The sequence below is a fragment of the Eretmochelys imbricata genome, chromosome 6 (assembly GCF_965152235.1).
Source record: "Eretmochelys imbricata isolate rEreImb1 chromosome 6, rEreImb1.hap1, whole genome shotgun sequence".
Classification (NCBI taxonomy): Eukaryota; Metazoa; Chordata; order Testudines; family Cheloniidae; genus Eretmochelys; species Eretmochelys imbricata.
In genome coordinates this window covers 7562661-7575483 of record NC_135577.1, presented here as the reverse complement: position 1 = coordinate 7575483, position 12823 = coordinate 7562661, and the positions used below count along the sequence as shown (strand labels likewise).

Here is a 12823-nt window from a genome sequence, read left to right as displayed (position 1 = left end):
CGCCTCTGAGCTGTGGTCGGGGAACAGGGGGAGCCTCTCTCGGCAGCTGCCTCTGGGTCAGGGATGGGTGCTGCTGTCTGAACAAGCGTTCAGGCTGGTGAGTGCTCTGCTCACAGAGACCGTACGCTGACACCCTCACTCCCCCAACACACACACTGTCTCACGCAGTCCCCCAACACACACACAGTCCCTCTCTCACACACAATCCCCACCACACGTTCCCCCAACACACACTCCACCAACACACACCGTCCCTCTCTCACACACACACACTTCCCTCCAACATCCAAGAGGATTTAAATAAACGGTATTCTATTATTGTTTAACAATGCCATTAAAACTGTGATTAATTGCGACTATTTTTAATATCATGATTAATCACAAATGATTATTTTAATTGTTTGACAGCCCTAGTTTGGACTAATCCAGTTTCTCTGTCTGGTTCTTTTGCTTAGAGTTAAACTCATCTTAGGGTAAATGTGTAGGCCCTGTTTTCACAACAGCACCCCGCAGGGGGAGTGTGGGCACACGGCAGGAAGAGGGAATGACCAGCAGGGCTGAGGGGAAGCTGCAGGGGGAGAGATTTTTGTCATGGATTTACAGAGCCATTTTGGCAGTTCCTCAACTCCTCCGAGCTGCTCCTTAGCTTTTCATGCACTCTGGCAGTGTTTCCCAACTAGTGTGCCACCAGGCCCAAACAGGAGTGTTGCAGAAGTTTTAGAAAAGGTACAAGTGAGAGCAAGGTGAGGAAAGCCACATTTTGATTGGTCATCTGCCGCACTGCCCCACCTCTTCTGGGGGTGGAGCAACCAATCAGAGCTCAATCTCCCTTTCTGCCCCCCTCCTTTCCTGTGTGAACAATAGATCACCTCTTCTGCGTCTCTCCTTCCCTCTCAGCTGCTGGCCAGGAAGAGCCCCGGGAGCTTGGGGTGTGCCGTGGCACAGAAAAGGTTGGGAACCACTGCACTAAGGATGGATTTTCTTCATTATGACACTTTGCAGCACTGTTTAAAAGACAGAGAATCCAATATTTACCCTAGTTCAGGGGTCTCAAACACACATGTGGAAAAACACCCCCTGAGCGCACCAAGGTTCAGCGCTGTAAAGCTCCAGTGTAAATAGTACAGCAGCGCAGGGAGCCGCGCCCCACGTGGAGGTGGCTACATGAGCCACATTAGTTCACTTCAATGATTAGTTTATTTAAAGTTGAAAGACCAATAGGAAGTTGGAAAAGCTTGTCTTCTTCTTCTACCAATCTTTGAATAAAAGTGGTTTGAGAGGATAAGATCTACTAGTTTTAAAATTTTTAAGGCTGCGGTGACCAGAAACATCAATTCAATTCCTAATTACAGATAATACTGCCTTTGTTTAATAGATCAGGTAATTTTACATTCAAAAGCCCAGGCTTTGATATACTTAGATATTTTTTCTTCTGTATCCAGTACATTTAAGGTAATTTGATTTAAGGAATAAAACATTAAAATGCTGCTTTTGTGCATTTTTAATTAAATTTTAATTTCAATCCAAGTAGAGCTTGATACAAATCACAAGTAAAAAAATATTAACTAACATATACAAAATGTAAAAATTAAGAATCTGGATAAATCTAAATTAAGCTATATTAAATGTAAATTAAGCTATATTATAGGTTAAACAAATGTGTGTCAATATAGTGTATCTTCCTGGTTTATGAAAAAGAAATACCAAATTTAGGGTGGAGGCTATATTTACATGCAAGTCAACATGTGTTATTTGTTACCAGCCAATGAGAACCAATCTTTCTTTAGGGGGAAAAAAGAAAGTAGAAAGGCAAAGCAAAGTTAAAATTAGTCATTTAATACGTGATGAAAATTGGTGATTTAAATAGTTTAGACTTAAATTCTTCCACTCGGATCTGGGGAGGTAGAATTGGTTGTTTTAGAGAAGGTAAGGGGAAGGGAGATGTCAGAGGAAGGATGGGGGGATGAAGAGTTTGTGTGGAGAGAGAGGTAGCGGTGAGGGGGTCCTGACTGTGTTGTGAGGGGGTGAGGAGTAGGGGAGCACATGTGTGTGTGTGTGTGGAGGGGGTTATGGGGAGGGGAGTGTGTGATGGATGAGGGTGATGGAAGTGGCAATTTTCTGTAATATTTTTATGAACTATCTGTTTGAGTCTGTGCCAATCCTCTGGATATCACTGCCTGTTGGGGGAAAAGAACTGATTTTCTTCCTGGGACATGGGAGATCAGGGCTATGTATTCCAGACATAGCACCACTAGGAGTGTCTGGGCTAGAATCACTACATTCGAATGGAAGCCTCAATGACTGAAGCTAACTCGCAAAGAGAATGACTTCCCCACACCTCTCTGCAGGGAAGCAGGGCAATGCCCCAAGCTGGAGAAAAAGAAAGAACGTGTCAGGAGGCTGCAAGTTAAAGTGCATTTGTAGCATGGATTAGCATACCCATGCTAGCTCTAATCTAGCCAGCACGGGTAGCACTATCAGTGTGGACAATGCTGGCACAGGCTTCAGCATGGGCTCATAACCCGAGTTCTGTGTTGTTGAAAGACTGCGGCAGCGAAGAGCTGCCAGAGCTTTTCCCTGCTCCCCCCGCCCTGTGCCAGAGGCTTTCCCCACTGCTGGAGCCTTTCCCTGTGAGAGAGGAAGACTACAGCAGCAGGGAGGCAGCGTGGGACAGTATACTGCAAAAACTAACAGCGGAGTCAGGAGGCATGGCTTGGATGAGTCGAGAGCGTGTAGGGCAGGGGTAGTCAACAGGTGGACTGTGGGCCAAATCCAGACCAACAGACAGTTTTGAATGGACTCTGAAATCTTTTTATTTCCTTATTATTATCATTCTAACAGTGTAACACAGTTGCAAAAAAAAGTAAACATAATTCTGGGATAGATTAGCAGGAGTGTTGTAGGCAAGACACAAGAAGTAATTCTTCCGCTCTACTCCACCCTGATTAGGCATTAACTGGAATATTGTGTCCAGTTCTGAATGGCACATTTCAGTAAAGATGTGGAGAAATTGGAGAAGGTCCAGAGAAGAGCAACAAAAATGACTAAATGTCTAGAAAACATAACCTATGAGGGAAGATTGAAAAAAATGGGTTTGTTTTGTCTAGAGAAGAGAAGACTAAGAGGGGACTGTGGTGGGTTCCCCTCGGGGTGCCCCCTGGAACTGGGGTACCACTGAGCCCCTTGACCCACCAGCCTGGGCTCCCTCTCACACTGTACTGCTGTGACAAGCTGCAAAGCCCTCCGGGCTGCACTTTCACCAGCATTCATATCGGTGGGGACACACCCAGCTGCAGTTACATGCAGGCTCTCTCACCACCAGCTTCCCAGCCTGGGACCCAAGAGCAGTACCGTTCTGCCCTGGTCTGTTCTGGCCAGTGTATGAGTTTAATACCCGGTCCGTCTCACCCTGAATGTGAAGAGAACAATCACACTTGGGGTAACCAACTAGAGATTCTCCTCAAGCCCTGCAGGCAAAGCTCACTGCGTTAGAATGAAACAAAAGCAAGTTTATTAACTACAAAAGAGAGTATGAGGTTAGGTCTGAAGAAATAGAGGGAGAGGAGGTGTCACAGAGGGGGCGGGAGGGATACAGGAACTGAAGGTATATCCGGAGAGGGTGGAGGGAATGGAGTGAGGGTCGATGGGGATGCTGGGGAGAAGGGGGAGGGATAGCTCAGTGGTTTGAGCATTGGACCGCTAAACTCAGGGTTGTGAGTTCAATCCTTGAGGGGGCCATTTAGCAATCTGGCATAAAAATTGGGGATTGGTCTTGCTTTGAACAGGGGGTTGGACTAAATGGTCTCCTGAGGTCCCTTCCAATGCTGATATTCTATGAAGGGGTGCAATGAATAGAAGCAGGAGGTGATCCAGAGGCTGCTGTTGTTACTGTGGGTATAACTGTGACCTTTGTCTCTTCTTTTGCCTTGTAGGGAGAAGCATCATCTCAAGGGACATCAGAGGTACATAGCTGGGCCTGGGCTGGGATTGTGTCATGAGCAGGGGGATGCGCAGGCAGATTTAGGAGAGGGCCCAGTACACGCTGGAGCCCTGCTCATTGCCTCCAGCCCCAGGCTGGCTCCCGTATCTACCTTCCTGTCTCTGTTCCAACTCATCACCCCAGCAGAGGGGATGTCCCCTATAACCATGCCATTGACCCTTCCCCAGATCAGCCAGCTGGCACCCCGCTCCCACTGATAACCGTGGTAGGACTGGGGGTCGTGACCCCCAGCTGGAGAAACTTGGACTGCAGTCAGCCTCGTAGGAGCTTACACCCCTGGTACTAAACACATTGTTACAGTCTCAGAAAGACTCTTTGCCCGTGGTGCTTTCCCCTGCCTTGCCAGAGCCCAGATCCCTCCACCCTCCAGCACCCCCACCCCACCTGGACTTGGTGCCCACAAGACAGCCTGGGGAGGGGTGAAGGGAGACGCACTTGTTGTATTGTAATGCTATCAGTGTTTGCACAGGGAGTGGGAGAAGGGGACAGAGGGTGGGGAGGGGGCATAGAAGTAGGGAGGAGGTGATATGGGGAGAGGTGGGGAAGCCAGAAGGGGGAGGAGGGAATAATGGGAGGGGAGGGGAAGGATGGGGGAGAAGGAAATGGAGGTCAATTTGATGGGGACAGTGGTGGATTCACGCACGGGTCCACAGGCCCAGGCCTCCGTCCAATTTGGGGGCCCCTGCAGGAGCCCTGGCACCTGTGTAGAAGTGTGGGGTGGGGCACCAGCACCAGATGAGTGACCCCACTCCTCGCTCCTCCTCTTCCCCCTGGGGACCCAGGCCAGGACAGAAGTCAGAGCTGGGCTGTGGTAAGAGCTGCCCAGGGAGCCCCGGCTGCTGTGGGGTGCCCTGGACCATCCAGATGCCCTGGGTGGGGGGCCAGGAGGCCCAAGAGCAGCCCATGTCCTTGCCCTCCAGGTCACGCCACCCAGAGCAGGTGGAGGGTTCAGGGCTTCCCACAGCAGCTCGAGCTCCCTGAGTGGCCCTTCCCCCGGCTCAGCTGCGCCTTCCAGGACTGGGAGCAGGGCCTTGGGGGAAGAGGAGGAGTAGAGGGTGGGGCCCCATGGTGAGGAGGGGCTAAGGCATATCACAGCCCCCACTAGGAACCCTCATTATTGGACCCCGGCCCAAAGGGACCTCCCAAACTAGTGTTTCTTATGTGCCTCCCTTGAACGCATGAAGAAACAATGCCCTAAGTATGGTGAGTCCAAATACAATCCCAGTCAATGTAGCCAGAGGGGGATCTAGTTAATTTTGTCAGCTCTGACCTCCTGCAGGAACACAAAGAGTTGATTAAACAGGCCAAGGTAAATAGTAAAGTGTGCTGGGGTGGAGAGGCCCTGGAGCAGGGATTTCCCTAGTCAGAAGGGATGTGGTTAAGGAGGGTGATGTAATGCCAGGGGAGGAGGTAAAACTCTTGGCCTTGGGCAAATTTAGAACCACAGTTCCTTTACCCCGCATTGAATTAGAAGGGAAGGTTTAGGGGGTACCCTGGGCTGCGATTGTGTCGTGAGCAGGGGGATGCACAGGCAGAATTAGGAGAGGGCCGGGTACACGCTGGGGCCCTGCTCATTGCCTCCAGCCCCAGGCTGGCTCCCCTCTCTACCTCCTAAAAAAACCAACGAGGAGTACGGTGGCATCTTAAAGACTAACAGGTTTATTTGGGCATGAGCTGAGAAACTGTGGAAAAGGCAGCGGATGCTGCTGACTTACACATGCAAGCGAGACCATTTATAGTGTGCAGGTCCCAAAGGGGAGGGCAAAAGCCTGGCATTAAAGGGGGGGCCCAGTTTGTTCCTGGGAAAGGGTGGGGGACGAAGCACCCACCACCCCAGTACCAGTCACCTCCTGGTAACCCTAATTATCAGGCCCAAGCCCAAGGGACAGCCCAAAAGAGTGTTTCTTACATGCATCCTGTGAACACACGAAGAAACAATATCCTAAGTATGGCGAGTCCAAATACAATCCCTGATCCGTCCAGGTGAATGTAGCTACCCTTGAGTCAGAGACTTCAGTGGTGCGGGAGCGGTGCCAGTTAATTTTGTCAGCTAGAGGGAGACAAAGAGTTTATTAAACAGGCCAAGGTAAATGGTAACAAGTGCTGGGATGGAGAGACACTGGAGCATGGATTTCTCTAGTCAGGAGGGATGTGATTAAGGAGGGTGATATAATCCCAGTGGAGAAGGTAACACTCCTGGCGTTGGGCAATTTAGAAACACGAGTTCTTTAGCATGCCTTGAATTTCAGGGGAAGGTTTTGGGGGGTACCTTAAATGTGGGGGCTCTTAAGAATTGACCAGCTGATGTATTAGTGGGAGATGCCATAATATCACTGTCCAAAGCTGTGAGTATTATGACCCATGGCAAGAGGGAATATGTCCCAAAGCTCCCAGAGATAAACCCAGAGGAGGGACAGGCAGCTAAGAGGGGAGAAGAGACCCCTTCACCCTTATCAGCAAAAAGTAGCTATATGTTTCCAGGGGAGGGGGATGAGGAGTCACTCCCCTTACCTGAGAGAGCTCTCCGTGCAAGCAAAAGCCAAATGGAATTTCCTGCTGAGCAAAGTGCGACCCCTCACTGGAAAGCAGAAGGGAGGCGAGCCACAGTAATGCCCCAGAGAAAGAGAACAGTGGGAGGCTCTTTACAGAAGAAGGAAGGATTTACAGGGGATCCCCAATTGGGAAAAAATGAAGTTCTCTGGCACTGTGTTGGAAGCTGGTTTTAAATACGCCATCACTTCCTTTGAGTGTCCACTCAATGCCCATATTCCATGAAAGGGGGACCAATCCCTCCCCCCTTATCAGCTTTGTCAGGTTTTATCTGGGGTCACTCTCCTTCCTGCTGTCTGGCCTAGGCACACTACAGTTTGCATTTGTCATGGCTCCCTATCAGATTTTACCCCTGCCCATTTCCTTCTGCAGGGAAGAGGGCGGCCATCACCCCTGTTTCCCCAGCTAAATGTATATACAAGACTTACACAGTCAGGTACGGAGTACACATCACTACATGCAATTAATACAAAAAGCAGTCCAATGGTTAGTAAGGGCCACATCTGCATCGATGACAAGAACCAATTTTCCAATCATTAGGAATGTCACAGGGTCATATTCTCTTTAGGTTTCTGATTTAGTGACCATATATGAGATTTTTTAATTCAACCGGACAATTCCCAGACAGACGGGCAAACAAACACACACCCCTTATTGTGGAATTAAGCCTGAGGGGACATAGCAATAATTCCGAGTAGACTACAGCAGCGGCTCTCAACCTTGCCAGACTACTATACCCCTTTCAGGAGTCTGATTTGTCTTGTGTACCTCCAGGTTTATCGCACTTAAAACCTACTTGCTTACACAATCAGACAAACATACAAAAGTGTCAGAGCACATGATTACTGACAAATTGTTGACTTTCTCATTGTTACCAATAATTATAAAATAAATTAATTGGAATATAAATATTGTACTTACATTTCAGTGTATAGGATATAGAGCAGTATAAAGAAGTCATTGTCTGTATGAAATTTTAATTTGTACTGACTTGGCTAGTGCTTCTTATGTAGCCTGTTGTAAGACTAGGCAAATATCCAGAGGAGTTGATGTGCCCTGTGGAAGACCTCTGGTTCCCCAGGAGTACACATGCCGCTGGTTGAGAACCACTGAACTACATGAGCAGGATGTAGAAATGATTCCAAAGTCAAGTTTTAGGCCAGATCTATTCTAAACAATAAAGTTGAGCCTGTTACATAGATCAGGGGCATGAAAAATCCTCACCCCTGCATGATGTCGTTAAACCGACACAACCCGACTGCCTCTTAGAGAGGTGGATTAACCACAGTGACAGGAGAACCCCTGTAGTGAGTGGTTACACTGAAGCATTACAACGGTGCCCCTGCTGGTTTAAGTGTGGACGTAGCTAAACCCAATAAATTCACAGTCCAGGTTGCACTTAGCACAACCAAAACACGGTAAGGTCTGGAATGCACAGCCAGGGCCTGCAGAACAGAGGGAAGGGGGGAAGGGGGGGGGGGCGACGTGTGTGAGAGGGAGGGCGGGGGAGGAGGAGGAAGCAGCATTATCCAGATGATCGGTATTTTTTCCGACACTGCTATTTCTGTCCGAGTACAGACTTCGCTAGTGCCTGGATTGTCCATATATGCATGTCTTACCCCAGTTAAATTCTTGCCTTACATTTCATAGAATCATAGAATCATAGAATATCAGGGTTGGAAGGGACCCCTGAAGGTCATCTAGTCCAACCCCCTGCTCGAAGCAGGACCAATTCCCAGTTAAATCATCCCAGCCAGGGCTTTGTCAAGCCTGACCTTAAAAACCTCTAAGGAAGGAGATTCTACCACCTCCCTAGGTAACGCATTCCAGTGTTTCACCACCCTCTTAGTGAAAAAGTTTTTCCTAATATCCAATCTAAACCTCCCCTACTGCAACTTGAGACCATTACTCCTCGTTCTGTCATCTGCTACCATTGAGAACAGTCTAGAGCCATCCTCTTTGGAACCCCCTTTCAGGTAGTTGAAAGCAGCTATCAAATCCCCCCTCATTCTTCTCTTCTGCAGGCTAAACAATCCCAGCTCCCTCAGCCTCTCCTCATAAGTCATGTGTTCTAGACCCCTAATCATTTTTGTTGCCCTTCGCTGGACTCTCTCCAATTTATCCACATCCTTCTTGTTGTGTGGGGCCCAAAACTGGACACAGTACTCCAGATGAGGCCTCACCAATGTCGAATAGAGGGGAACGATCACGTCCCTCGATCTGCTCGCTATGCCCCTACTTATACACCCCTAAATGCCATTGGCCTTCTTGGCAACAAGGGCACACTGCTGACTCATATCCAGCTTCTCGTCCACTGTCACCCCTAGGTCCTTTTCCGCAGAACTGCTGCCTAGCCATTCGGCCCCTAGTCTGTAGCGGTGCATTGGATTCTTCCATCCTAAGTGCAGGACCCTGCACTTATCCTTATTGAACCTCATCAGATTTCTTTTGGCCCAATCCTCCAATTTGTCTAGGTCCTTCTGTATCCTATCCCTCCCCTCCAGCGTATCTACCACTCCTCCCAGTTTAGTATCATCCGCAAATTTGCTGAGAGTGCAATCCACACCATCCTCCAGATCATTTATGAAGATATTGAACAAAACCGGCCCCAGGACCGACCCCTGGGGCACTCCACTTGACACCGGCTGCCAACTAGACATGGAGCCATTGATCACTACCTGTTGAGCCCGACAATCTAGCCAGCTTTCTACCCACCCTATAGTGCATTCATCCAGCCCATACTTCCTTAACTTGCTGACAAGAATACTGTGGGAGACCGTGTCAAAAGCTTTGCTAAAGTCAAGAAACAATACATCCACTGCTTTCCCTTCATCCACAGAACCAGTAATCTCATCAAAAAAGGCGATTAGATTAGTCAGGCATGACCTTCCCTTGGTGAATCCATGCTGGCTGTTCCTGATCACTTTCCTCTCATGCAAGTACTTCAAGATTGATTCTTTGAGGACCTGCTCCATGATTTTTCCAGGGACTGAGGTGAGGCTGACTGGCCTGTAGTTCCCAGGATCCTCCTTCTTCCCTTTTTTAAAGATTGGCACTACATTAGCCTTTTTCCAGTCATTTCTGTGAGGCTGGAGAGAGGAAGAGTATTGTTCAATGACTAGTGAGTGCTGAACAGGGGGAGTGGGTGGGGCTACAGCAGGGGAGGAGGGACAGAAAGACAGGTAGAAGTGGGAGGGAAGCATGTGTATGAAGGGAGGTGAAGGGGGAGGGGAGGGTATTTGTAAGGGGGAGGGGATCGTGTGTGTGAGGGCATGGAGGGTGGAGGGAGCACATGGGGCATCAGTGGGAGAGGAGTCTGTGTTTGAGGGGTATGAGGGAGAGGGGCGTGGGAAGGGAGGGGAATGGAGCACCTTTGTTCTTGATTGGGGGAAAGGGGGTCTGAGGATGGGTGGCATGGTGGGGAGTGCTTGTGTTTAGAAGGGTGTGATGGGGGATGGGGTCATGAGAGAGAGTTTGGGGGGGTGGGAGTGTTGGAAGCGTGGGAGTGGGAGAGAGATGATGTAGTTATTCTGTGATTTCCCACCCCCTCTCCTCCTCATGAGGGCAACACTGGTCATCAAGGGCTTCTGTGATCCGTCCCTATCTGGTACTGAAGGAAACGTGTCCCATTCCTGGCAGTCTATTTCCCTTCAGTTAGGCCGTTCTCAGGGCTAGGACTGCAGATCTGGTTTCTTGCTGATGGGAAGGGAGGCCTCTTTGGGTGAACTCCCCCAGGTTAGTGTAGACGGAATCTTCCTCCACGTTCGACAGGGGGAATACTAGGATCCCAGCTGTATCCTCGTCACCTTGCCTCTCTTTCCTCTTCGGGAGGTGCGGGTTGGCTGCGTGATCCTGGCCTGTACCCAGGGAAGACAATTCCATTCTATGTCTCCTGACGTCTCCACTGGGCATTGGATCAGGTTTTGTTTTCCCAGTGAGGCCCTGTCCGTACCTGGAGATGTTATTTCATTTACTCACAGGACGAGGGCTCAGCAGTTTGGGCAGCTGTGACTTGCCAGTCACCTGGGGGAGTGTTGCTGAGCATTGACAAGGGAAAAGAAGGCTTACACCAACTTAGGTCTTGAGAAGAGAGGGCTGCCCTGGAGTAGTCTCTTCATGTGGCCCTGCTGACCCAAGAAGCCTGGTTCCCAAACATTGTTTTATTGCTATGCTTAGTTCCCCTCAGTGTGGGGGTTTGGTACATCAGCCACCTCTTGTGCACTTTCTGGGGAAATTCCTCTTTGAGTTATTATCTGGACCGTGGCCCCACTGTTTCGGAGGTGTCCTTCCTCTCTCATAATGGGGATGCCGATAGTGACCATTGTGTTTCCTTCAAAGAGACCTATCCCCATAGGCTTTATCTTTACCCAGAATATCACAGCTGGGCTCCCCTTTCCCCTCTCTGTTTGTTTCCCCCTTATTGAGGGGCTGTCATAGAGCCTCAGTGGGTCACAACTGAGAATACCAGCTTCTGGACAAACTGCTGAGAAATGGGACAGACTCACCACGAACTGGTGGTTATTCTTCCGTAAGATATTCCAAAGTGGTAACATAAGTAAACTTTGGTCTCACCACACGGGCTAACAAGAAGTCAGAAATGCAGCCTCCGTGGGTATTCCAGTCCTTGTTTCACCACCCAGACACCAACTTTATGATGAGTAGTTATTTAAAACCAGTTTCATCAAACAAAGGGTTCTTCTCATCCCCAAGGACCACCCACGTACCCAGGTCAATATATAACACAGATCTTACCCAATAATCACACCCTTGCCAATCCTTTAGTATCTAACATCTAAAGGTTTATTTATGAGAGAAAAGAATAAGGAGAGATTTAAAATGGTGAAAGGAATCCAATACATGCTGAAACAGTCCTCACTTGGGGACTGTGGCCTAGTGGTCACAGCTGCAATCCCTGAGTGCCAAGGGGGCTGTGGGGAGGGGATCCCAGGCCCTCCCACTCCACCAGGCTCTGACCCAGGGCCTTTTGGGCTACCAGTAGCCTGGCAACCAAGGCTGCTTAAAGCTGTCCTCCCTGGGCCTCTTCCTCTCATCCAACAGCCTCAGGTCAGCTTAGTCCAAGGCTTTCCCCTGGTGGGGAAACCCAAACCACACTAAGTAAGAGGGGGTTTCCACCAGGGTCCACAGGGTACTTCCCTCTCTGGGGTAGGTCCTCCCTTCTCTCAGACAGGGCCCCTTTGGGCAGCGGTGTCAGAGCTTTTAGGCTTCTTGCTGCGCGGCTGGAGCTCTGAGCTACAGGTCTGCTCACCTCCAGCTCTGCCACCCAAATGAGCGAATTCCTGCCTTTTAATTCCTCCAGCCAATGGAACATTTGCTGTGGGTGTGGCAGGGCAGGGCTGGCTGACACCAAAATAATCCCTTAACCCTTGTTATATAGTGTGGGGTGTGTACATCCCATCACACATACACTCATTGTAAAGTTCTCATATCAGGTTTGAAGCAGCGATGGAATAAACTGCTGGCTTTTATGACTTCCAAAAGATTGTGTAACCCTTCTGCCCGTCAGAGTTGACAGCAACAAGGGCCGGGTTCAAAATCTAGGGGATCCATTCCAATAACACAATGCAAACCGGCTCGAGCCCCCACCCAGTGACCTGGGACAAATATATACCACCCCTGCTGGGCGCCTCCAAGAGGCAATACTTCCCCTCTCGCAACCACATAGTCTGAGTGTAGCAAAAAAGCCTTTTAATAACAGAGAGAAACAATGTGGCATTATGTTGGGGAAACACCACCGATAGGATTCATAACACAACCCATGAGCAAAAAAACCCACCGCAAGTAAATTGGGGCATGTCCTTTCCCTTTGGTTCTTGAGTCCAGCAACCCCAAATCACCCAAAGTCCCAAAAGGCCAATGACCCAAAAGTCTCTGTCCCTGGTCAGGGCAGCCCCAGAGTTCGAAAGTTTATCTGCAGAGCTTTACCTCTCAACCTGGGTGGAGATGGGGGCGGGGGTAAGAGGCACCTTACATGATCTGAAGCTGAGCACCCCACAGCTCCATAGGCCTTCGCTCCGCTCCGCATCCCACCAGCAGCTCCCGCCGTCCCACGAACAGCTCCACAAGGCACTCCAGCCACCCCGCAAACTGCTCCACAATATAGCTTCAGGCTCCCCCACTACTTAACACAATGCTCAGTGATTTCAGCTCTTAGGTGAATTCAGCTTGTAGTAGGGGAGCCTCAGTACTGGTGCACTATTAGCCCAAAGTGAACTCAGCAGCCTGTAACTAGACTTCTAATGAAATCAAAATTAG

General features: G+C 49.4%; 2 protein-coding genes across 2 annotated transcripts in view; both read left to right on the top strand.

Moving 5' to 3' along the window:
• The window catches only part of LOC144267068 (uncharacterized), a 620395-nt gene that overhangs the window by 271247 nt on the left and 336325 nt on the right, over window positions 1-12823 (top strand). The gene's annotated exons all lie outside the window — the stretch shown is intronic.
• LOC144267063 (uncharacterized) overlaps window positions 1-12823 on the top strand; it is a 114071-nt gene that overhangs the window by 62700 nt on the left and 38548 nt on the right. The window contains exon 9 of the mRNA XM_077820728.1: window positions 3933-3962. Within this exon, the coding sequence (XP_077676854.1) occupies window positions 3933-3962 (30 nt within the window). The remainder of the gene's footprint in view (window positions 1-3932; window positions 3963-12823) is intronic.